Source organism: Trichechus manatus, unplaced genomic scaffold (assembly GCF_000243295.1).
Source record: "Trichechus manatus latirostris isolate Lorelei unplaced genomic scaffold, TriManLat1.0 scaffold00084, whole genome shotgun sequence".
Lineage (NCBI taxonomy): Eukaryota > Metazoa > Chordata > Mammalia > Sirenia > Trichechidae > Trichechus > Trichechus manatus.
The window spans coordinates 7,341,036-7,368,316 of record NW_004444020.1 but is presented as its reverse complement, the minus strand read 5'-3'; the positions used below and the strand labels follow the sequence as shown (position 1 = coordinate 7,368,316).

At 38.7% G+C, this 27,281-nt stretch overlaps 1 protein-coding gene across 1 annotated transcript in view; it reads right to left on the bottom strand.

Moving 5' to 3' along the window:
• PPP2R3A (protein phosphatase 2 regulatory subunit B''alpha) overlaps positions 1–27,281 on the bottom strand; it is a 247,366-nt gene that overhangs the window by 141,514 nt on the left and 78,571 nt on the right. Inside the window, exon 2 of the mRNA XM_004381424.2 lies at positions 9,910–12,358. Coding sequence (XP_004381481.1) covers positions 9,910–11,904 — 1,995 coding nt within the window. The 5' untranslated portion in view covers positions 11,905–12,358. The remainder of the gene's footprint in view (positions 1–9,909; positions 12,359–27,281) is intronic.

Sequence of the window (27,281 nt, the reverse complement as noted above, 5' to 3'; positions counted from 1 at the left end):
TTTTTTGATATGATGCTGAATTCTATTGGCTAGAATTTTGTTGAGAATTTTTGCATCTATATTCACAAGAGATACTGGTCTGTAAGTTTCTTTTTTTGTGGCGTCTTTGCCTGGTTTTGGTATCAGGGTTATGCTGGCTTCATAGAATGAATTCGGAAGTGTTGCTTCATTTTCTATGTTCTGAAATAGTTTGAGTAGTTCTGGTATAAGCTCTTCTCTGAATGTTTTGTAGAATTCTCTAGTGAAGCCATCTGCGCCAGGGCTTTTTTTCGTTGGGAGTTTTTTTTAAATTACCTTTTCGATCTCTTCTCTTGTTATGGGTCTGTTTGGATTTTCAACATCATTTTGTGATAGTTTGTTTAGGTAGTGTGTTTCTAGAAACTTGTCCATTTCTTCTACGTTTTCAAATTTGTTAGAGTATAGTTTTTCATAATACTCTGTTATAATCCTTTTTACTTCAGTTAGGTCTGTTGTGAAGTCCCCCATTTCATTTCTTATTTGGGTTATTTGGGTCCTCTCCTCTTTTTCTGTTTTAGTCTGGCCAGTGGTTTGTCGATTTTGTTGATTCTTTCAAAGAAGCAACTTTTGGTTTTCTTGATTCTTTCTACTGTTTTTCTATTCTCTATTTCATTTATTTCTGCTCTGATCTTTATTATTTCCTTTCTTCTGGTAGCTGGGGGCTTTTTTTTTTTTTTTTTTTGCTGTTCTCTTTCTATTTGTTCAAGTTCTGGAGTTAATTTTGATTTTGTCCCTTTATCCTTTTTTGATGTGTTCATCTACTGCTATATACTGTTCTCTGAGGACTGCCTTTGTTGTGTCCCAAAGGTTTTGGTATGATGCATTTTCATTCTCGTTTGATTCTAGGAATTTTTTGATTCCATCTCTGACTTCTTCTATTACCCAGTGATGTGTAAGCAGGGTGTTACTCAGTTTCCATGCAATTGATTTTTTTCCCTTGTTCTTCCTGTTGTTAATTTCTACCTTGATGGCGCTGTGGTCAGAGAAGATACTTTGAATTATCTCAACATTTTGGATCTTGTTGAGGATTGCTCTGTGCCCTAAGATGTGATCTATTCTGGAGAACATTCCACGTGCTTTGGAAAAGAATGTGTACTTTCCTGCTGTTGGGTAGAGTGTTCTATACATGTCTATGAGGTCAAGTTGGCTGATTGTGCCCTTTAGGTCTTCTGTATCTTTGTTGAGTTTCTTTTTAGATGTTCTGTCCTTTACTGAGAGTGGTGTGTTGAAGTCTCCTGCTATTATTGTGCAACTGTCACTTTTTATTTTCAGTGCTGCTAGAGTGTATGTATTTTAGAGCCCTGTCATTGGGTGTGTAGATGTTTATTATGGTTATGTTTTCATGATGGATTATCCCTTTAATCATTACATAGTGTCCTTCTTTGTCTTTTATGGTGGATTTTGTTTTTAAGTCTATTTTATCTGAGATTAATATTGCCACTCCTACTCTTTTTTGGTAGTTGTTTACTTGATATATTTTTTTTCCTCTTTTGATTTTTAATAAATTTACATCTTTGTTTCTAAGGTGTGTCTCTTGTAGACAGGATATTGATGGATCATGTTTTTTTTATCCATTCTGTCACTCTCTGTCTCTTTATGGGTGCATTGAGGTCATTTACATTCAGTGTAATTAATGATAGGTGTGAGTTTATTGCTGTCATTTTGTAGTGCTTTTTTTTTGCGGTGCTGACGTTTTCTTTGTTCCTGTTACTCTCCGGTGCTGAATTCCTTTTGTTTGTGGATTTTTTTTCCATTTGTTTTCGTAGGTTTTGTTTTCACTGAGACTTTATGTTTTTCCTCTTTATTTTGATGAGTAGGTTTGTTAACTTTCTTTGTGGTTACCTTGAAATTTACCCGTATCTTCCTAAGTTTGAAGCAGTCTATTATTACTTGTTATTGTCTTGCCTTCCTCTCCATTAGAAGGTTGTATACCTACACCATTTATTCCCTCTTTTATTGTTCTGATGTTACTGTCATTTACAGATTAACTTCTCTGATTCCTTGTTGTAGTTCTTTTGGTTTTGGACAGTCCTTGAGAGTTCATTTCCTAGATTGGTATCTGGCTGGTACAATCCTACATCCTAGATTCAGCCTGTGAGCTGATGTTTTTGTTCTCAGATCGAAGGACTCCCTTTAATAATTCTTGTAAGTAAGTTTGGTTTGGTTTTTACATACTTCCTTAATTTCTGTTTATCTGGAAATGTCCTAATTTCACCAGCATATTTGATCGAGAGTTTTGCCGGACATATTATTGTTGGCTGGCAGTTTTTTTCTTTCAATGTTTTATATATGTCATCCCATTGCCTTCTTGGCTGCATGGTTTCTGCCAAATAATCTGAGCTTAGTCTTATTGTTTCTCCTCTTTATGTGACTTTTTTTTTTTCTCGAGCTGCTCTCAGGATTCTTTGTCTTTGGTTTTGGCAAGTGTGATTATAATATTCCTTGATGATTTTCTTTTGGGGTTTATCCTATATGGGGTTTGCTGAGCTTCTTGGATGGTCAGCTTTTCATCTTTCATGATATTGGGGAAGTTTTCTGTCAGAAGTTCTTCAATGATCATCTCAGTGTTTTCTGTTTTTTCCTCCTTTTCTGGAACTCCGATCACTCACAGATTTTTGCTTCTGATCGCATCCCACATAATTCTCAGGGTCTCTTCATCTTTCTTCTTTCTTTTTTCTGAATTTTCCTTAAACAGAGTTGTATCCAAGCGTTTGTCTTCCATTTTGCTGATGCTGTCTTCCATCATTTCAAACCTGCTCCTCAGCCCTTCTATGACACTGTCCGTTTCTGAAATCTTGTTGTTTATCTTTTGGATTTCTAATTGTTGTATTTGTATGATTTCTAGTTGTAAATTTGTTTTAGCATTTTGTTCCTGGATTATTTTCCTGAATTCTTCCATTTTTTTTGTATTTTCCATGAATTTGTCTATTTTTTCCTCATTTGTGTCTACTTTTTGCTTCAACTCCTGGATAGCTCTGAATATTAGAGATTTGAATTCCCTATCAGGTAGTTCTAGTGCCTTTTCTTCTACTCGAAAGTCATCTGGTGTTTTATTTTGGACACCTACTGGAACCATGCTGTCCTATTTTTGTAAATGTTTTGATACTGTCGGCTGTCTTCGGGGCATTCTGTAGTTACTTTCCTCACTTACTGATTGTAGATTTGTTTCATCCTGCTTTTTTGTTTTACTTGGTTATGTCTGAGCAGGCGGGCTGTGTGTTCTTTATTGTTTGCTTGTCTGTGAGCACGATACTTTTCACCTTGTTCTCCAATTGGCAGGGTTAGTCGCTCAGATATGGTACAGCAGAGCAGGTCTAGCTGAAGAGGAGTTGCTGGGATGGGTTGTTTGTGGCATGTAATAGCGTCAACAGGGTGGGCCAGTAATCAGTGTAGGGTACGTTCCGGTAGGCCATGCCTGTGCTGCTTGGGGGTGTGATGTTCAGAGCACGGTGCAGGTAGGCAGGATGGAGTGGGGAGACTGTGATGTGTGAAGCTAAGATGGGTTTGGGAACAAAGAGAGGAACAGGAGCCAAAAACATACAAACAAGGACGAGTGCTAAGAGAGCTTACCTTTGGAGTGGAGAGATGAGAGACTGAGAAACGGAGAAAAACAAAAAGGAGAAGAAGAAAAAAATTAAAAAATAAAAATTAGAAATAAGAAAGAAAAGAAAAGCCCCCAGGGATCACAACGGTGTGGCTGCGAGGTCTGGGGAAGTTGCTCCCAGGCTGTGAAGTGCAGCCTGGCTAGAAGGGGTAGAGGTGTCACTCAGCGCCAGGTATTCAGGAGACAGGAAGAGAAGGTAACTATATACAGACGAGAAACTGATTAATGAAGAAAAAGGGAAAAAGAGAGAAAAACAAAAAAAAGAACAAGACCCCCCCCCAAAAAAAAAACAGAAAAAAAAAGAAAAAAGAAATGTGCTCCGGGATCCCTCTGTGTGTCTGCGCAAACTGAGTGGGTAGGTCCCAAGGTGCGCAGTACTGCCCGACTAGAATGGGCTCCCAATTTGAGAAAAGAAAAAGAAAACAAAGAAACAAACAGATCAAAACAAACAAAGAAAAGCCTCAGGATCCCACCAGCATGGCAGGATGGCCTGGGAAGCAGTTTTACATTCGAGCGGCATTTCACAGCCTTTCAGGAGAAGCAAAGATGGTGCATGAAGCCAGATTTGGGAGAAAGGAGTGGGAGGTGGTGAGAGGTATGGAAGAAATCAAAAGAAGTGGAAAAAAGCAACACCAGCAGCCAACAAATGGCACTAAGGGAGCCGGCCAGTGAGGGCAGGTGGAATCCAAGCAGCACTGCGGTGAAGCCGGTGCTTCCTGGCCAAGAGACTGTGGCCGCAGGAAGCAGAGGAGGTTGAGTAGGGGTGAAGAAGTGTGGGGGGTGGAAAGTGTACATTGCTGGTTACCAGTTGTTCTGTCTCCTGCTGGAAGCTCCGTGAAGCTGCTTTCCCATACCCTCTGATCACCGATCTCCAACCGGAGTGCAAGATGGCAGATCTGTGCTGCATTAGCTGATAGGGGACCTTTGCATGTATCTCTCCTCACTCTCTGTTCAATGTCAGTTTCTTATTCCATTTGGTGCTTGGATGAGTTTTTTTATCTCTTCATTAGATGCTTAGGGTTTCAGGATTGACGTTTTCTCTGTCTGGCTTAGTTTTTCAGATCTTTGCTGTGGAGGGACGGCGTGGTGCTTCTGTCTATAGTGCCATGTTGCCCGGAAGTCCTGAAATGTTCTTTTTGATGATAAATGCAACGCCATTCCTCTTCAATTTGTCATTCCTGGCATTGTATACCGTATGATTGTCTGAATCAAAATGGCTAATATCAGTCCATTTCAGCTCACTAATGCCTAGGATGTCATGTTTATGCGTTCCATTTCATTTTTGATGATTTCCAATTTTCCTAGATTCATACTTTGTACATTCCACGTTGTAATTATTAATGGATGTTTGCAGCTGTTTCTTCTCATTTTGAGTCGTGCCACATCAGCAAATGAAGGTCCCGAAAGCTTGACTCCATTCACATCATTAAAGTAGACTCTACTTCGAGGAGGCAGCTCTTCCTCAGTCATATTTTGAGTGCCTTCCAACATGAGCGTCTCATCTTCTGGCACTAGATCAGACAATGTTCCACTGCTATTCATAAGGTTTTCACTGGCTAATTTTTTTTCAGAAGTAGACTATCAGGTCCTTCTTCCTAGTCTGTCTTAGTCTGAAAGTGTCAGTCATACTGTGTGGGCTTCTGTGTTGCTGTAATGCTGGACGCTATGCTACTGGTATTCAAGTATCAGCAGGGTTACCCATGGCAGACAGGTTTCAGCTAAGCTTCCAGACTAAGACAGAGCCATCCCTTACTAGCCTTAAAATCCTTCATCTCGGTCTCCTCAACCCCTCACACTTAGCCTTTGAGGAATTACTTTGACCACTTCATGGCTTTTTTAGTAGCCATTTTTCCAGAGAAACAAAGGATGCACACAACACAAGTAGTGAACAGACGAGACACAAGGTGAACAATGCTCAAACAACGAGCACAGGAGAGAGACTGAGGATCTGTGAAATGGTGGGAGGCTACAGCAGTGTATGACTACACATCACTTCACTCGTGAGGATTCACCATAGTGCTTGGTACGCAGCAAATTCAAGTTTTACTTTTTCGAACTTTCTTTTCAAATATTTTCCATCTGTGGTTGGTTGAATCTATGGATGCAGAACTTGTGGATATGGAGGGCCAACTCTATTACATATTTTCCACATCAAAACAAGTTCTCAGCAATTCACTCATTCTTCATTATGAAACTCTTTGGGACCTCAGCCACCATTCCACTTTCTCTCCTCCAAAAGCTGCTCTCTTATTCTTGTTCAATGCACTTTCAGGCCCATCTGCACATCTCAGCTATTCTGGAACCTATAGGATTGTTTCCTGTAACTTAGAGGCTTCTTGAAAAAGCATGTTCTGGATATTTGTTAGTCACTGATATAGATAACTTGACACAGTAAGAAAGTTCTGTGGTTGGGCTAGTGTGCAAAGAAAGGAAAATAAGACATGGGATAAAATGGAAGCTGGGTTAAGTAGAAAAATCAGTGATAGCTTGTGACTAAGGAGAGGGGAGAAAAGTTATGTAGGCTAGAAACTATGATGAAGGATTTTGAAATTTGGGGGTTATTTATTTTTCTATATATGTTGGTACAATATTTGAAAATCATCAACCACTGGTAGTCTTTGCTATTGATATTTAAGTGATGTTTCCAAGATTTCCAATGTTTTTTAACAAACATCACACTGAGTCCTATCCAAAGTCTATTTTGCTGAACTACCATGAATTAATATCTAGACAGGAGGCAGCAAATGGCAGATAATAAATATTTTAGGCTTTATGGTCTCTGTTGCAACTTCTCAACTTTTCAGCTGGAGAGCAAAAGTAGCCATCATATGTAAACTAACAAGTGTAGCTGCATTCCCATAATACTTTATTTACAAACACAGGCAGAAGGCTGTATCAATATCCTCTTTATCCATCTCTCAATATCCTCCTAGTATTTTCTATTTGGTTCCCTCTCCAAATACAGGTTTTAGCTTCATTTATATCCAGAGAACAAATACTGCTCACTCTTGGGATATTATTTTGAAATATATATTAAAATATTAATGACATACAATATTGCCAACTCCATCTTTCTTCTTAGGGATAATCATCAATGTCATTTAAAAGTACTTCTTTTACATAAATCTTTTAAAATGTTTTGCATCATTAATAAATTTTCAACTGTCCAAAAAGTTAAAAACAAAAAAACAAACCTTAAAGTTCATCATTCTAAAAAATGAATCATAGAATCTCCTGCTTAAAAGTCTTCTTTGGCTCCCCACTCTCCTATAATAAGTCTTGAGCATAACATACAAGATCTTTCATAAGTTGGCCCCAATCTACCTCTCCTATTTTACTTACTGCTAGTCTCTTCCCACTTTCTTTATATAAGAGCAAAAGCATAAAAACAGTGCTATGTTTTCCATATGGATAGTAAAAATATAAAAACTTGTCAGGGGAGATAAACACCAACTTCAGGATAGCGGTTACCTGTGAAAAGGAGAGAGGGTATCCGGGAGGGGGTGCCCTAGGGATTTCAACTATATGTGATTTTTTTTTGATGATGATGATAATGAAAATATTAAATAAAGCAAAGGGGTGGACAGTTAGACTGTTTTTTATATCAATCACTATACTCTTCTATTTGCTTAAAACAGGAGTTGACATACTACAGCCTGTGGGTCGAATCTGCACCACTACAAGTATTTATGAGGCTTGGCGTTAGGAATGGTTTTACATTTTTAAAGCGCTGTTAAAAACAACAAAAAAGACTATGTGAGAGAGAACCTATAAGGCCCTTAAAACCTAAAATCTTTACTATCTGGCCCTTCACAGAAAAAATATGCTCACTTCTGGCTTAAAATATTTGATAAGGAAAAAAAAAAGACAGATTAAAAAAAAAGAAGATGACGGAAGCAACTGAGTCAAGGAAGAATGTTTTTCTCTTCTTGAATTATCTTCCTGAATTCTGTATTACCTGTATCTTTAAATTAGCTTTTCATTAATTACTTTTAAAACTATGAGTTGGAATCTACTTGATGGCAGTGTTACTTAGATTAAGGAGTGTCACAGGGGACCTGTTCATGAGCTATGAGTCAGGGACATAGGAGAGGTGATGCATGGGACTTGCTCTTGGCTTCAGATTCACATTTTCTACTTTTATTGAAGTCTGTCTCTTCTAGAAGATTTTTGTCCCCTTTTTCACAGAGGATTATGGCGGGAAGGGTTGAATAAAATACAAAACACCATATTACAGTAAGAGTTTCTGGTTACAATCATTGAGAGATGTTGGAATAGGTCATTCAGAGAAGGGACTTTAAAAAAAATGGGTAGAGAGGTTTATTTGGGGGAACTAGTGAGATATTATATATCTAAATGACTTAGCATGCTTTAGCTCACAATAACTAGAACCTCTTATTATATTATTATCCTTTCGAGGTTGCTAAATAGGTATTTTCTTTCCTTTATAAAATATTAAGCACATCAGTATTGCCTGTGTACATGAAAAGATGTTTTTCTTTATTTTTGTAGTTCTTTTAGGACAGCAAAAGATTTGTTTGTAATTAATTCCCATAGTTTCTCCCCACAACATTGACCCAAGTTGATAAAAATATTACCATTCTGTAAATCAACAAATGAGAAGAATCACACAAAAAGATTTCACAGAAATGCTCAGTTAATGTTTGAGGAAATTTAGATCAATATCATCATTTAATAACCTTAAGTATGTATTGTTTTAAACATTAGTGTTGCTGGCAACTAAAAAATATGCATAGCAGAATAGCCACAAAACAAACACCAGGTAAAAATTATTCATCTGATCACAATAAACATTCTTCTCCTGCTCAAATGAAAATTTTAGTGAGGCTAATATGTAACTTGTTTTTTAAATTGGCCACTTATCTGTCATCTCTAATATCCAACGTTTTAAAAAAAATTATCATATAATATTTAAGATATACAAAAAGTATAAATAATAACCTGACTTATGGACTATGGACTCACCACCTGGATTATGAAATAAAACATTACTAATACTACCAAAGTCCCTATGTACCCTTCCTCAGTTGCATCTCTCTTTCTTCTCCTGAGTTAACCATTGTTCTGAACATGGTCTTTGGTGTGTCCATGTATTTCTTCATACTTTGGCACAAATGTACATATCTCTAAATAATATGTGATACTATTCTAGAACTTGCTTTCTGTTGATTTAGCTTTATGTCTCTGAGTTCATACATGTTGACATGTATAGCACATTCATGTGGTAGAGGTGGTACTCAACAAATGTTCCATGTGCTTCCTTATGTTTCTCAGCCTTTAGCTTAAAAACGACTAGACTGAGAAGAAGTGAAGTGTGTCATGTTTGGGATAAGGCAGTTAAATGCACCAGGTCTTTCTTCCCATTACTCAGTGAACTCATAAACCACACATTCTTGATGGGGCAGGTATAAGCCTGGGTCCCTGAGTGGCTGGATGGAGCAGAGCCCCTTGCTAAACAGCCTATGTTGGACTTGCAACATGAACCAGAAATAATCCTATTGTGCTAAAACACACATATATACACACAAACGGGCAGATAATTTACTTTCTAGAATTATTCAAAAGCAATAATAGCAGTAATGGGACATATACACAGTCTTTTGAAAACACTTCTATCCTGACTCTAGGTGTTATCTATCCTCACTTGCGTTGAAGGCTCACTGCACTAAAATTACTTTCAGAGCAGTGTTTATGTGCTTGCGTATGCTAGTTTTCAGGTATGTTAACTTTGTCTCCCTAACTAGATTTTAAACTGTCCTCTCTTCACACTGCAGCTTACACAGGTCTGCATAGGTATGCAGTAATGAATGATTTATTGGTTAATTGGGGAGAGGGATCTACTTCCGTAAGATTACAGTCATTGAAAACCCTATAGAACACAGTTCTACTCTTAAACATGTGCGGTCGCCATGAGTCGAAACTGACTCAGCAACAATGGGTTTGGTTGTTTTTGTGTGTGATTCTTATTAATTCCACTCTATAGATGAGACATTTGAGGCTACATAACTTTCCTGTGATCACACAGTTAAGAAGATGAAAGTGGGGGGAGGTGAGAAGGCAGAGCAGTTGAAACCAGTCTGCTTGGCTCTAAACCCTTTGCTTTTTACTGGAACTGAGTGAGCTTATTCCTAGGATAGGGCAGGAGATTTAGTAGGAGCTTTAGTAGAATATAAAATGAATAACAAGAATAGTTTTTGTCTATAAATTTCACAAATGTTAAAAATTTATTTTGAGATTGTTCAAGACTCAAGAATGTTGGCTCTTACCTTGATCACCTCTGGAGTCTGCTGAATCAAAACCATCGAAGTAGTATCTTTGCCTTTATCACCAACGGGACTTCTACAGACTGATAAACTGGCCTGGGAGGAAGTTGTTAAGGTCTCCTGTAGAATCCGCATCATTTCTTTTTCCTGTGATAGGCTGCCTCTGCCTGATTTGCATTCAACTAGTTCTTGAGCAAAGTCTTCAATGCTTTCTAGAATTCGAAGTAAGAGGGCTCGATCTTCTTCCTCTATTTTGTGTCCATTGGTTTCAATGATCCTTGTTAGACAGGAAGGTGAGACTTTTTCTGAAGGTGAAGAGACTTTAGATTTAGGCTTAAGATCTACAGGGATGTGACCAGTCAACTGACTATGACTATTTAGAGATTTAGAATTTTTACCCTTGGCAATCGGCTCTCTTAGAGAGGTCTCCATTTTTTGTGAAAAAGATTCCAAATCCATTAACAATTTATCTATCTCTTCCTGACTGTTAGGATTCATAAAATCTCTGTGGTCTCTCTCTTCAACTTTAGAAACTTTTGATTTAGAGTCTTCCTCAGGTAGATTAACAACTGGTTTCTCAAATATATTACCAATTTCATTATGCGTTGAGGCAGGACATTTTTTAAGATGAGTACCATGGTCTGAAAATTCTGTTCTGTCTTGATTTACCTTTACCAATTCCTGATTGGGTCCATTTTCTGTCTTTTGTCCTTTGTCTAATGCTTTCTTTCCATCTGATTCTTCTTCAATATAAAGAGTCTCCATTAAGTCCCCAGAAGAAACATTTTCCAAAGGGTTCACAGTTAACAACTGTGATTGAAGCTGGACAGCTTTTAGAGTTCTGGGAACATTTATCTCTAAGTTATATAAAGAATTTGTGGAGTTGTTTGGAATGGATTTTATACTGTCCATTTTCCTAGAATTGTGCTTGTCATTTTGCAATTCAATAGTTTGAAACCGTCCGGAGTCAGGGGCTGAGAGCTGGACAACATCTTCATATTTAGGGGGCTGCTCAGTGCCAAATACTGGGGAGAAGGGAGTCAGTTGTAAACTAGGCATATTACTAACCAGTTCTGTCAAATCTATAGCCTCATTATGCCCAGACTGCACGAATTCAAATGGTAATTTTTTCAGATACGATGCTAATCTGGTCATTACATTCATATAGACAGTTTCAGAGCTAGAAATTGCATCATGACCACTTCCGTCATTGATGCTACTCTCTGACTTTTTCTTTATGCATTGTTTTATGATGTCTGTGCATTTTTTCAAATCCTCAGAACATTTTAGTAAAATGTCTAAGCACATCTTTATGTCTGTCCCAGAAGAAAAGTTATCTATTTTATGTTTTTCCAAAATTTGAGTAACCAGGTCTTCTTCAGAGAAGTTTTGGAGAAGTATGGAAGTCAGGTTCAGATCAAGTGAGTTTCTATCAGACAAAGATTTTTCCTCCATGGAGGAACTCTGGAGTGAACCAAAGGATGGGGAGTTTCCATCATTGTTATAATGGCCACAGAGCAAGTCAAAATCAACTGACCTCCTATTAAATGAGTCAGACTTAACTTTCCTTCCCTTTTTGTAAGCTGCATGGTTAGAATGTTTGAGTTTTTCAAGGGAAAATTCTTTTATTTTCCCACTGGCAAAACTGATTGCTTCTCCTGCAATGTCCTTTAAGTTACAGGTGTTCTGAATTGTAGATGCTTTCTTGATCCTGGGTACACCTGTGAGGGCATGATGTGAATACTCACTTTCAGCCAAGGAAAGCCCATTTTCATGGGGTAGAAACACAGAGTCCAGATCTGCATCTTTGAACTGAGACACAGGGATATCCAAGAGGTCTGCACAAACACTATGATGTACCACAATGCACTCAACTCCATGCGTGAAGGTGTGGCAGGTTCCAGTGCAATAATGTATAGCCTGCTCAAAACGCCGGTCTATCACCACACTGCTGTAGTGGTTTACAGTACTAACCACAAGTCTGTAAGTTGCTGCCATAATATCAAATCCACTTAGTGGTGGAACTTGGAATTTTCTAGAACTCCAGTTTCAAGTAAATTTTCTTAATTGACACTTAGCTGAAAATACATTTGATGACAATGTTTAGTGGATTCTTGCAAATGTAATGATTTTTCTCACAATGGAAAACCTTCTAAATTTGAGGGTGGGTAACTGTCAGAATACAGTAGCTGTTGCACATGTGTGTATTAGCAAGTCTAATAATTTAAAGTAGAATATCAATTGTGCTTTTTAGTTTTATTTAGTAATATCATGATACTATAGGATTATTTCTGTGAAAGAATATCATTATTTAGGTCTTCATCACTTCTATAATGCAGAAATTAGTCATGAATTTGCTGCCATAAATCTTAGCTGGCTGTACAGACGTACTGTGATAACAGAGTCCTCCAAAGGTTTAAATGATCCATTTTTCTGTGACTGATAGAGAAACCTACAAAAAAAAAGAAAATAATTAAAAGGAAATATTTCTTATACTGAGGGAATCTTTTATTTCCTCTTCCTTTGCATCTATATGCAATCTAACTCCTTGGATTCACTTTCAAGCCCTTCGATATATATTTTATCCACCTACAACCTAATTTTCTGCTACTCCCCTGCACCAACCTTTTGCTTCCCTCAACCTAATTTTCTTAAAGAGACTGCCAACACATAGTGCTTGTTCTTGATTCTACGACTTCATCTACACTTGGAAATCATTCTCCCAATGTCTTTTCTTACTATATGAGAAGAAAGAAGGACCTTCATTAAAGCTCTTGATCTCATCCTCCCAGATCCTGTCCCGTTCAGATACTTCTTTCTCTATCAAGTGGACAGAATTTACTTATTCTCTTACTTTTTAAAAAATGTTTTTTACAACATGTTGCAGTTGCTTTCCAAAAAAGGTTCTAACAATTCATTCACTCAGTCAATAAATACTGAGTGCCTACCATGTGCCACGTGCTGTTCTCAGCAGCGAATAAAACAAAGTCCCTGTCCTTATGGAGCTCATGATCTAGTTATGGAAAGAGAAACAACACGTAAGCAACCAGATATCAGATGGTGCTAGCGCTATGAAGAAAAATGAAGCAACATAAGGGTTTAGATAAGAGATGTGAAGATGTTGTTTTATAAATGGTAGTCAGAGAAGACCTCAGTGACAGATGAACAGAGATCTAAAAGAAGGCAGGGAGAAGGCCAAGGAGGTGTTTTAGGGTAAAACATCTCAGGCAGAGTAATCATAAGTGCAAAGGAGGTGGTAGCATGCTTGATTTACTGGAAGACTGACAAGGAGGCTAAAGTGGTTGGAGCTGAGAAAGCAAAGGGAACAGTGTAGGACATGAGGTCAGAAGGGGAAGGTAGGACTCTAACTCAGCAGGGACTGTAGACTCCTGTGATGAATTTGGCTTTTACGCTGTTAGGTTGGGAACAACTGATGGACACTAAGCAGAGGAATGACATGATCAGATTTATATTTTAAAATGATAATTACGGCTGCTGTGTTCAGAGTAGACTACAGAGTTGCAAGATGAGAACCAGGAAAACAAGTTACGAGTTACTACAATAAGCCAGGCCAGAATATTGGGAGCTTGGACCAGGATAGCAGCAGTGGAGATACTTGTTAGGTGCTGTTGAGTTGGTTCTGACTCACAGCGACCCTATGTACAACAGTATGAAACAATGCCCCGTTCTGCGCAATCGTTATGGTTGAGCCCATTATTGCAGCCACTATGTCAATCCATCTCGTCAAGGGTCTTCCTTTTTTTCACTGACCCTCTACCAAGCATGATGTCCTTCTCCAAGGACTAGTCCCTCCTGATAACATGTCCAAGGTATGTGAGATGAAGTCTCCCCATCCTTGCTTCTAAGGAGCATTCTGGATGTACTTTTTCCAAGACAGATTTGTTCGTTCTTCTGGCAGTTCACGGTATATTCAACATTCTTCACAAATGCCATAATTTAAGGCGTCAATTCTTCTTCAGTCTTCCTTATTCATTGTCCAGCTTTTGCACATAAGGCAATTGAAAACACCATGGTTTGGATCAGGCGCATCTTAGTTCTAAAAGTGAGAATTTTTTAACACTCTAAAAAGGTCTTTAGCAGCAGATTTGCCCAATGAAATAAGCTGTTTGATTTATTGACTACTGCTTTCACGGGCGTTGACTGTGGATACAAGTAAAATGACTATGCCAGGAATGACAAACTGAAGTGTAATGGTGTCACATTCATCATCAAAAACAACATTTCAAGATTTATTCTGAAGTACAATGCTGTCAGTGGTAGGATAATATTCATATGCCTACAAGGAAGACCAGTTAATACAACTATTATTCAAATTTAAGACCAACCACCAAGGCCAAAGATGAAGAAACTGAAGATTTTTAACCAACTTCTGCAGTCTGAAATTGATCAAACATTCAACCAAGATACATTGATAATTATTGATAATTGGCATGTGAAAGCTGGAAAGAAATAAGGATCGATAAGTAGTTAGAAAATATGGCCTTAGTGAAAGAAACGACACCAGAGATTGCGTGACAGAGATTGCGACACACAGATTCTGCAAGACGAACAACTTATTCATTGCAAATACCTTTTTCAACAATGTAAATGGTGACTATACATGTGGACCTTGCCAGATGGAATACACATGAATCAAAATGACTACACCTGTGGAAAGAGACGATGGAGAAGCTCAATATCATCAGTCAGAACAAGGCCAGGTGCTGACTACAGAACAGACCATCATTTGCTCACATGCAAGTTCAAAAGCTGAAGCTGAAGAATATTAGAACAAGTCCACGAGAACCAAAATACGATCTTGAGTATACACCACCTGAATTTAGAGACCACATAAAGAATAGATTTGATCCACTGAACATTAACAACCGAAGAGCAGATGAGCTGTGGAATGACATCAAGGACAACATACATGAAGAAAGCAAGAGGTCATTAAAAATTAAGTGGAGATACTTAGTTGCTGTATATATTTTGAACGTAGTGCCAACATGATTTGCTGATAGACAGAATGTAGCATACTACTGGACAGAAAACGGATAATGACAATGAAGTATCAGTTTTACTGCACTAGCGTTAGTGTTATAACAATACAAAAAAAATTACCCATTTAACAGATAAGAAATAGTACTTTATTGTTTTCATTTGTACTTCTTTAATCTTAGAAAACTTTTTTTTTTAAAAATCATACTTTAGGTGAAGGTTTACAGAGCAAACTAGTTTCTTATTAAACAATACACATGTTGTTTTGTGACACTGGTTACCAACCCAACGACATGTCAACACTCTCCCCTTCTTGACCTTGCGTTCCCCATTACCAGCTTTCCTGTCCCCTCCTGCCTTCTCATCCTTGCCCCCGGGCTAGTGTGCCCATTTAGTCTTGTTTTGTTTTGTGTGCCTGTCTAACCTTTGGCTGGTTAGATGATGTTAGGTGGTATGATGAACTACTTAGTATGGCCTTTCTCGCCATGGTCTTGTAACTCCCACCCAAGTGATTGGGCAGGGCTGTGTAAATAAGGTAACTGTGGCCCACCAAGTAGATTGGTCAGTTTTGCCTTAAAAGAGAGTCAGTTCCAGACCAGAGAGAAAAGCCCACCATCACCAAGGAAGGAGAGACCTGTAGCAGAGACCAGCAGCAGAGACCTGCAGAAGACAGTGCAGTGGGCTTCCCGGCCCATGAAGTGAGAAAGCTGAGTGCCTCTGGCAGAGTGAGAGGAGTGTCTTTACCCGTTTTTGGTATCAGGATTATGGTGGCTTCATACAATGAATTCATCAGTATTCCTTCCTTTTCTATATTCTGAAATAGTTTGTGTAGTACTGGTACAAGCTGTTCTCTGAATGTTTGGTAGAATTCTCCAGTGAAGCCATCCGGGCAGGGCTTTTTTTGTTGTTCGAATTTTTTTTTTTTAATTACCTTTTCAATCTCTTCTCCTGTTATGAGTATGTTCAGATTTTTGAACTCAGTTTGTGTTAGCTTAGTCAGGTAGTGTTTTTCTAGAAATTTGTCCATTCCCTCTAGGTTTTCAAATTTGTTGGAGTATAGTTTTTCATAATACTGTTATGATCCTTTTTATTTCATTTGGGTCTGCTGTAATGTCCCCCATTTCATTTCTTATTTGGGTTATTTGCATCGTCTCCTGTTTTTCTTTCGCCAATTTGGTGAATGGTTTTGTCAATTTCGTTGATCCTTTCAAAGAACCAACTTTTGGTTTTGTTGATTCTTTCTATTGTTTTTCTGTTCTCTATTTCATTTATTTCTGCTCTGATCTTTATTATTTCTTTTCTTCTGGTGGCTGTGGACTTCTTTTGCTGTTCTCTTTGTATTTGTTCCAGCTGTGTAGTTAATGATTTGATTTTGTCCCTTTCTTCTTTTTTGATGTGTGCATTGACTGCTATAAATTGACTTCTGAGCACTGCCTTTGCTGTGCCCCAAAGGTGTTGGTATGATGTGTTTTCATTCTCATATGATTCTAGGAATTTTTTGATTCCATCTTTCATTTCTTCTATTACCCAGTGGTTTTTAAGCAAGGTGTCATTCAGTTTCCATGTAATTGACTTTTTCCCTTGCTCTTTCTTTTGTTAATTTCTACTTTGATGGCACTGTGATCATTATCTCAATGTTTTGGATTATCTCAATGTTTTGGATTTTGTTGAGGGTTGCTCTGAGGCCTAAGATGTGGTCTATTCTGGAGAATGTTTCACATGCAGTGGAAAAGAATGTGTACTTTGCAGCTGTTGGGTGGAGTGTTCTATATATCTCTATAAAGTCAAGTTGGCTGATCATGCCCTTTAGATCTTCTGTAGCTTTGCTGAGTTTCTTTCTAGATGTTCTGTCCTTTACTGAGAGTGGTGTGTTGAGGTCTCCTACTATTATTGTGGAACTGCCAATTTCTCTTTTCAATGCTGTGAAGAGTTTGTTTTATATTATTTGGAGATCTGTTACTGGGTACACAGATGTTTATTATGGTTATGTCCTCATGGTGGACTGTCCCTTTAATCATTATATAATGTCTTTCCTTGTCTTTTATGGTGGATTTTGTTTTAAAGTCTATTTTATCTGAGGTTAGTATTGCTACTCCTGCTCTTTTTTGGTTGCTGTTTGCTTGATATATATTTTTTGCAGACTTTGATTTTTAATATTTTTATGTTTTTGTTTCTAAGGTATGTTTCTCGCATACAGCATATCGATAGATCCCTTTTCTTTTTTACCCATTCTGTCATTGTCTCTTCATGGGTGCGTTTAAGCCATTTATGTTCAGTGTCATTATTGATAGGTGTGAGTTTATCGTTGTCATTCTGTAGTGCTTTTTTTTTTTGATGTTAACGTTTTCTTTATTCCTTTTACTCTCCTGTGCTGAATTCCTTTTGTCTGTGGATTATTTTTTCATTTCTTTTGCTTTTGTCGATTTTGTATTTACTGAGACTTTATGTTTTTCTTCTCTGTTTTGATGAGTAGGTTTGTTAACTTTTTTTGTGGTTACCTTGAAATTTACCCCTATCTTCCTAAGTTTAAACCAGTCATTTATTACTTGATATCACCTTGACTTTCTCTCCATTTGAAAGTTCTATACCTACACTGTTTATTACCACTTATATTGTTCTGAAGTTGTTGTCATTTAGAGATTGACCTCTCTGGTTTCCTGTTGTAAATCTTTTAGTTTTGTTCTATCCTTGAGCTTTCATTATCTAGTTTGGTATCTCGCTGATGCTGTCCTGTGTCCTAGATTCAGGTTGTTGTCTGATGTTGCTGGTTCTCTAACCAAAGGACTCCTTTTAATACCTTTTTAAGTTTAGTTAGATTTTTACATATTCACTTAATTTCTGTTAATGAAATGTCTGGAAATATCCTAATTTTACCATCATATTTCAGTGAGAGTTTTGCAGATGTGTTATTCTTGCTTGGCTTTTTTTCCCCAAAGTTTTATATATGTCATCCCATTGCCTTCTTGCCTGCATAGTTTCTGCTGAGTAATCATAGCTTAGTCTTATTGTTTCCCCTTTGTACATGACTTTTTGTTTCTCTTGAGCTGCTCTCAGGATTCTTACTTTGTCTTTGGTTTTAGTGAGTGTGATTCTGATATGTCTTGGTGATTTTCTTTTGACCTCTATCCTATATGCGGTTCGCCGAGCTTCTTGGATGGAGGACTTTTTGTCTTTCATGATATTACAGAAATTTTCTGTCAGCGGTCTTCAATGATCTTCTCTGTGTTTTCTGTTTTCTCCCCATCCTGGAACTCTGATCACATGCAAATTTTTGCTTTTGAGTGTATCCCACATTGGTTTCAGGGTTTCTTCATACTTTGATTTTTTGTGAAAGTGGTATCCAAGGATTTGTCTTCAATTTCTTTGATCCTATCTTCCATTGTTTCAAATGTGGTCCTAAAATCTTCTTTTGCAGTGTCAATTTCTGAAATCTTGTTGTTTATGTTTTGAATTTCTAATTGCTGCTTTGGTATAATTTCCAGTTGTTTGACATTTTGTTCCCGCATTATTTTCCTGAATTCTTCCATTGCTTTCTCTGTATTTTCCATGATTTTGTCTATTTTTTCCTTATTTTTGTCTGCATTTTCCTTCAGCTCTTGGAGAACCTTGAATATTAGAGTTTTGAATTCCCTATTAGGTAGTTCCAGTGCCTTCTGTTTTACCAGAAGATCATCTGGTATTTTATTTTGGTCACTTTCTGGAGCCATCCTCTCCTATTTTTTTTTAAATATATATTTTGATATTGTCTGTTGTCTCCAGGACATTTCTTCATTTATTGATTGTAGATCTGTTTATTTTGTCCTGCTTTTTTGTTTTATTTAGTTATGTCTGTGCATGTGGGCTGGGCATGTTTAGTTGCTTGCTCGCCTGTGGCACAATACTCACCACACTGTCCTATGGGATGGGCCAGTCATTCAGATATGGTGCAGCAGGGTGGGTCCAGCGGGGGAGGAGGAGTGGGGAGGGGTCGACTGCAGCACAAACTGGTGCTGACGGAGGGGGGCTGGGGGGCATTGCAGGGCAGGTTCCACAGGACCGCATCGGTGCTGCTTGGGGGCACAGTGCTTGGCGCACTGTGCAGATAGGCAGGAGGAAGGGAGAGGATGTAATGTGTGGTGCTAAGTAGGTGAGTGAAAGAAGAGAAAGAAGAGAGAAACAAAAGGAAAAAGCAAAAAGAAAAAACATGAAGAAAAAAAACCAGTTAATAAAATTACAGTGCGGTTGGATTTGGCAGGTTGGCGCAGCGCAGACCCAGCTAGGCTGTGTACTGGTGGCTCTATCCAAGCAGTGTGGCTGTTGAGAAGGGGCACGGGTGGAACAAGGGGTTATGTGGGTGGGAGAAATGGAAGGAAAGCGGGAGAGAGAAGAAACAAACAAAAATAAAATAATTAAAAACAACAACAAAATGAAAAACAAAAAATGGTGGGGGGGAGCCGGCCACTGAGGGTGGGGTGGAACTGGGGTGGTGGCAAGGTGATGTCTCTCCCGCCGAGTGGCAGAGCACGGCCCATCAGGAAGGGGCAGAGGCAGCACAGGGCCTACATGGGGGGGACAAGGAAAAGGGAGAAGGGGAAAGATAAAGAAAAATAAAAAAATATGGCACTGAGGGAGCCACCCTGTGGGGGTGGCACACCTGGGGAGGCTGTGTGCCAGAGGCTCTCCAGCTGAGCAGTACAGCACAAACTGCCAAGAAGAGGGAGGCAGTGCATGGGGCTAGGTGGATGGGAGAAAGGAAAGGAAGAAAGCGAGAGAGAAGAAACAACAACAAAGAAAACAAACAAAACAAAAACAAAAATAAATAAATTAATTAAATGGTGTTCAGGGAGCCAGTTGGTGCAGGTGGCACAGACCTGGGGAGGCTGAGCGCCGGTGACTCTCCAGCCAAGAGGTGTGGGATGGTCCGTCAAGAAAGAGCGAGGGTGGTACACAGGGCTATGTGAGTGGGAGAAAGGAAAGGAGACAGAGAGAAGAGACAGAAAAAAAGGAAAAAGAAGAAAGCAAACAATCCAGGAAAGGAAAGGAAGGAAGAGAAAGAGAAGCTAGCTGAGTGGGAAAAAGGAAAGGAAGGAAGGGAAAGAGACAGAAGCAACAAAAACAAAAAAAGTAACAACAACAATAACAAAAACACCAAAAAACAAAAAAGGCGCTGAAGGGGCTACCCGGTGGGCAACCACGGCCCTTTGCAAAGTGGCGGAGGCCATGTAGAGGGAGGAATGTGGGAGACTGGACAGCTTGTTACCAGGTGCTCTGTCTCCTGTTGGGAGCTCCTTGAAGTTCCCGTACTCCTTGTCCCCAGTCCATGGTGACTGAGGTCCAAGACAGCAAATCCGGGCAGCAGTGAGCTGGTGTCTCTCCAGCTGAGCCATCTCGGCCCACTGGAAATCAGCGAAGACCACATACAGGGAAGAAGGGTGGGGGGTGGAAAAGCGTGTATCCCTGGTTACTGGGTGCTCTGTCTCCTGTTGGGAGCTCCGTGAAGTTCCCTTCCTGTACTCCCTGTGTTCCTTGGTGTCTGTAGTTCAAAATTGTGAGTTTGTGCAATGTTAGCTGGTAGTGGACCTCCACTCTGTGGCCCTCCTCATTCTCTATTCTCTTGTCAGTTTCTTACTCCATTTGGTGCTTGTTCAAGTTCTTTATTCCTTCATTTGATGCTTACGGTTCCAGGACTGACATTTGTATCTGTTTTAGTTTTTCAGGTGTTTGCTGCAGAGTGATGGCATGGTGCTTCTGTCTGTAGCGCCGTGTTGCTCCCTCCCCAAAACTCTGTTTATTTTGCCTATTAGCTATATTTCTTCCATGGTGAATTGTCTACTCATATCCTTTGCCTATTTAGGTATTAGGGACGTACTGAATCCAGATATCAATTAATTCATAAAGAATCCTTTCTTGAGTTGAATTCTTACACTATATTTAAAATATATTTCCTGGCTGTTTAGACTCAGTGATTATTTTTCTACCAGTACTACATTGTTCTAATTATTGTTGTCCCACCAAGTTTTACTATCTGGCCTTACTTCCTGTATCCCTAATTATGATTTTTTTTTCTGCTTTCCAAATGTTCTGATTGTCTTCCAGATTAATTTTTGATTGTCAAGTTATAAGGTGCCTCCGTGGTGCAAACCATTAAGCACTCAGCTGCTAACCAAAAGGATGGCAGTTTGAACCCACCCAGTGGCCCCGCAGGAGAAGGACTTGGAGATCTGCTTCCGTGAAGATTACAGCCAAGAAAATCCTATGGGGCAGTTCTACTCTGTCACGTGAGGTTGCCGTGAGTTGGAATCAACTCAACGGCACCCAATGACAACAAAGAAAAATACTTTTGGAATTTTTATTATAATTCTAATAAGTTTATGAATTATTCTAAAGGAACACTGATATCATTATAATATTCAGACTTTCCACAAGCAAAGATATAAATCTTAATTCCAGTATTACTTTGTCTCTCTTTGTGGTTTTCTTCAGGTGGGCACACCCAATTTTTCTTGTCCTTTGGTGTCTTAACTTTGTTGCTGTGTGAATGGGTCTTGACCTATTGTCTCATCCTCCACCGTCTTGTCTTTAAATTTCAGATGGCAGCTCATAAAACTATAAAACTGAATATCATGCAGAATGGATGAAGCTGAAGCAGAAAGAATTACCACAGTAAAGGAGGTGCCCAATAAATGTTAAGTGAAAATAACAAAGAAGCCAAAGAAGACTAAGTATTATGGAACAAGAGACTAGAACAAGAAAATGGAAGGTATTATCTTCTCAGAAGATGAACCTCCAGAAGGCAGGGAAGAAACAGCATCGAATGTCAAAAACTATGTACCTCTTGAGAAATCGAAGACTCTGAAAGAACTTTTGGATAAGAAAAAAAGGTGGAGGAAACAAAGGATACTATTGAGAAAATATATTAGGATGGCTTTATGAGAGGTATTAGAAGTATTTTTTAATATAGACAATAAAACTGGTCCTGAGGCAAAATACAGGACTACTGGAAAATTTATCCAGATACCTATCAAAACATATGTGTCATAAATTCTTGACATGAAAACAACTGTATTTTTCTGAAATTCCAGTATCAGACAGGTGCTTTTAGATCAGTGCTATCCAATAAAACTTTCTGCATTGATGGAAATATTCTAAATCTGCACTACATGACATGGTTGCTAATAGCGACTATTAAGCTATTAAGCACTTTAAACGTAGCTAGTGCAATGGAAGAAATGAATTTTAATTGTTTAATTTTTAAAAAACTTCTCATTTTGAAATAATTTTAGATTTACATAGAAGTTGAAAGACAGTATAGAAAATTCTCGAGTATGTTTCACCCGGCTTCCGCCAATGATAACCTCTTATATAACCACAGTACAATAATAAAAACCAGGAAATTCACATTGCTACTATTAACTAAACTACAGACCTTATTTGGATTTCACCAGGTCAAGCCTTTTTCATCACCAACTCTGTCAGTACAGATCCCAGGCCACCTGCGTGCCTGTGCCAGGGAACACGGTGGTGTGGAACCAGTCGTAGCTCTTCTTTGGAGAAGCTCCTATTCAAATTTTTTGACCATTCTAATTAATTTAAATTTATGTACCCACAGATGGCTGATGGCTACCATATTTTACAGTGAAGTTATAGAAAACAGGAAAGCAGATTTTAGAAATTCTGAGACTTTAAAAGAAATATGAAGGAAAACAACATGGCAAAAAACAAAAGTTCTAAAAATAAAATTTGAGTAAACTGTCGTGAGTAATCTTACTAAGAAACAAAGGCTGGTGGGGGAAGACTTAAATAACTACAAATTTAGGTCTTTGAGTTTATATTTTGAAAGCAAACAAACAGCAGAGAGCAGAAACGTAAGAATGTCAAACCCCAAAGAATGGCACCAACTATCAGTGAAAAGTTGAGAGTTTAAAATGATTTGAGTTTTAAGAAAATGTCAAAGATGTGAAGATTACTTCCCTGGTATTTGGTTCAGACCTGGGGGTGTCAAATTCTGTATTTTAAATCAGACCATGATTCAAATGATGCCCAACTGTCCAGCTGGAAACCAAGACATAGAATCTAATCCAATTACTCTCAGTGAGAATACAAACTGATTTGGAACTTGGTGCTCTCCTGTGTCTCTAAGTGAAAGTCAAGGGGCATGAGTCTGAATTCCAACACTGCCACTTACAGCTAGCTGTGTGGCTTTATACAAGCTCGATAACCTTGCCATGACTGTTTCACCTGCAAAACAAGAGATATTAAGAGTACCCACCTCACGGAGCTTGAAGACATTATGCTGAGTGAAATAAGTTGATCACAAAAGGACAAATGTTGCATGATCTCACTTATATAAAAATACAAGAACTAGCAAATGTGTAGAAGACCAAAATTCATTAGTGGTTAAAAGGGGCAGGAGGGAGAAGGACAGGGTGTGTTATTGCTTATAAAGTACTGACTTTTGGTTTATGGTGATAGAAAAACCACATTAAGGGTAGGGTTGCACAGTCGATTAATGTAAATTCTGTCAGTAAGTTGTACAACTGTAAAAAGTTGATTTGGCAAAGTCATGTGATAGATATATTTACAACAACAAAGAAAAATAGTAGCTACTGAGGCTGCTTATGTACGACCAAACACCTCATGGGATTTGATACCTTGGTTTGGAGGTTTACGATCATGGTTTCATGGGACATCTCAGTTAACTAGCTTAATAATATGTTTAGTGCTTCTGTTTTACCTTTGAGTTCATTATGTAGTGCCTAGGGTCTTCAAGCCTGCAAGTGGCCATATGAGGCACAACAATTGGTCTCTATTTGCAAGGAGCAACAGAGGAAGAAGGAGAGTCAGGAAGAGGAGGAAGAAATGGAATGTGTGACTGCTGCCATGAACAACTGTTTCTTCTGCCATAACACCAGAGGAACTGGATGGTGCCCAGTTACCACTACTGAACGTTTTCCTCAAAGATTCTATGGAAGAATCCTGATCAAAAGCGAGAAATGTAGAACAGAATTTCAAATTCTCATGAAATCCAGACTTTCTGAATCCACAGAGGTTGGATGAACCCCAGAAATTACTGCCCTGAGATAATCTTTAAACTTTAAACCAAAAATATTCCCTAAAGCCTTTGTAAAATCAAACAATAGGTTAGCTTAATTAGTAAAGAATATCTGCTTTGAGCATTATGCCCTTTTAAGTTCTATCTATATAGAATCAAACTGACAACTGCAACTTGAAAGATTAGACAGGAACCTTAGGAGGCAGTGAGTTTGTTAATGGGGGAGGAACAACTCAGAAAAGGAGGGTAAGAATGGTTGCACAACTCTTTAAGAATGTAATCAATGTCAATGAATTGTACAGGCAGAAACTGTTCAATTGGTGTATGTTTTGCTGTGTATACTCTCAGCAACAAAATAAATTATTAAAAAAAACCCACAGGACTACAGAATACATAGAATGTATGTATATATATATATATAACATAGAATATATGGAGGGAGCCGTAATATAAACAATGGACTTACGTTAATGATGTATTGACCTCCGGGCAAAATGGTGCTATAGACACAAGCACCACGCCGTCCCTCCACAGCAAAGACTCGAAAAACTAACTCAAACAGAGACAATCGCCAGTCCTGGAACCCTAAACATCAAATGACTAGATAAAGAACTCAGCCAAGCACCGAACGGAATAAGAAACTGACAGAGAACAGAGAGTGAGGACAGATATGTGCGGAGGACTCCTATCAGCTAACACAGCACAGATTTGCCATCTTGGACTCCTGCCAGAGATCAGCGAACTGGGAGTATGAGAAAGCAGCTTCATGGAGTTACCAGCTGGAGACAGAACAACTGGTAACCAGTGATATACGCTTTCCCATCCTCCACTCTTCCTTCTTCACCCCCCACTTGGCCTCCTCTGCTTCCTTCCAGCTTCAGCTCTGTGTTGCTTGGATACCATCCACCCAGCTCCGTGAGTGCCATTTGTTTCTTGCTGCTGTTGTTTTCTTCCACTTCCTTTGGTTTCTTCCGTATATCTCACCACCTCCCTCTCCTTTCTCTCAAATACCTGGCTCCATATGCCATCTTTGCTTCTTCTTGAAGGGCTGCGAAACGATGCTCGACTGTGGAACTGCTTCCCGGCCCGGGCCGCCACACTGGTGGGATCCCTGGGTCTTTTTGTTTGTTTTGATTTGTTCTGTTTGTTCTCTTTTTCTTTTGTTGGCTTGGGAGCTACTTCCCCAGTCTGCACAGGCATGTGGTGGAATCCCTGGGGGCATTTCCTTTTTCTTTTTTCTTCTTTTTCCTTTTTGACTTTCTTCATTTCTCAGTTTCTTGTCTCTCTATACTTACCTTCTCTTCCTGTCTCCTGAACACCTGGCGCTGTGTGACACCTCTATCCCTTCTAGCCAGGCAGTACTCTGCAGCCTGAGAGCCACTTCCTCAGTCTTTGCAGCTGCACCAGTGAGATCCCTGGGGGCTTTCCTTTTTCTAATTTTTATTTATTTTCTTTTACTCTTTTTTCCTCCATTTCTCAGTTTCTCATTTCTCCACTCCAATAGAAAGCTCCCTTAGCACTCTTTTTGTTGTTTTGTTTGTTTTTGGCTCCTGTTTCTCTCTCCTCTCTCTCCTTTTTCCCATACTCATCTTAGCTCTGCACATCACAATCTCTCCTCCTTCCTGCCTACCTGCACTGTGCGCTGAATATCACACCACTAAGCAGCACAGGTACGGCCTACTGGAACCTGCCCTGTACTGATTCCTGGCCCACCCTGTTGGTCCTACTATGTTCTACAAACAACCCAAACCAGCAACTCCCCTTCAGCTGGACCTGCCCTGCTGCAGCTAAGCGACTAACCCTGCCCACTGAACAAGGAGGTGAAAAGTATCGTGTCCACAGATGAGAAAACAACAAAGAACGCTCAGCTAGCCTGCTCAGACATAACCAAATAAAATAATAAAATAGGACCAAGAAAACAAATCTACAATCAATAAATGAGGAAAATAACTACTGAATGACCCGAAGACAGCAGACAGTATCAAAACAAACAAAAAAAAAAGGACAGGATGGTTCTAGGAGGCGTCCAAAATAAAACACCAGATTACTTCCCAATAGAAGAAAAGGCACTAGAAAGACCTGATAGGGAATACAAATCTCTATATTCAGAGCTATCCAAGAGTTGAAGAAAAGCAGACAAAAATTAGGAAAAACACAAATTCATGAAAAACGCAGACAAATTCATGGAAAATACACACCAAAAAATGGAAGAATTCAGGAACATAATAGAGGAACAAAATGCCAAAATGAATTCACAACTAGAAATCATACAAAAACAACAATCAGAAATCCAAAATGTAAAAAATAAGATTTCAGAAATGGACAGTCTCATAGAAGGGCTGAGGAGCAGGTTTGACACGATGGAAGATAGGATCAGCGAAATTGAAGACAAACTCTTAGCTATAACTCTTTGAGGAAAATCAGAAAAAAGAATAAAAAATGAAGAAACCCTGAGAATTATGTAGGATACAATTAAGGGCAAAAATCTTCAAGTGATCAGAGTTCCAGAACAGGGGGAGAAAACAAAAAAACAGAGAGGATCATTGAAGAACTGCTGACAGAAAACTTCCCCAATATCATGAAAGATGAAAAGCTGACCAACCAAGCTCAAGGAACTCCACATAGGATAGTCTTCCAAAATAAAATCACCAAGGCATATTATAATCACACTCTCTAAAACCAAAGACAAAGAAAGAATACTGAGAGCAGCTCGAGGAAAACAAAAAGTCACATACAGAAAAGAAACAATAAGACAAAACTTGGATTATTTGGCAGAAACCACGCAGGCAAGAAAGCAATGGGATGATGCATACATAAAACTTGAAAGAAAAAAGATGCCAGTCAAGAATAATATACCCTGCAAAACTCTCATTCAAATATGATGGTGAAATTAGGACATTTCCAGATAAACAGAAATTAAAGGAGTATGTAAAAACCAAATCAAACTTACAAGGATTATTAAAAGGAGTACTTCGGTCTGAGAACAAACAACATCAGACCACAGGCTGAATCTAGGATGCAAGACTGTACCAGCCAGATACCAACCTCGGAAACGAACTCTCAAGGACTATCCAAAACCAAAAGAATTACAACAGAGAACCAGAGAGGTTAATCTGTAAATGAAAATATCAAACATAAAAAGAGGGAATAAACGGTGTAGGTATAGAACCTTCTAATGGAGTGGAAGGCAAGGAGATACCAAGTAATAATAGACTCATTCAAGCCTAGGAAGATAAGGGTAAATTTCAAGATAACCACAAAGAAAGTTAACAAACCTACTCATCAAAATAAAGAAGAAAAACATAATGTCTCAGTAAAAACAAAATCTACAAAAACAAAAGAAATG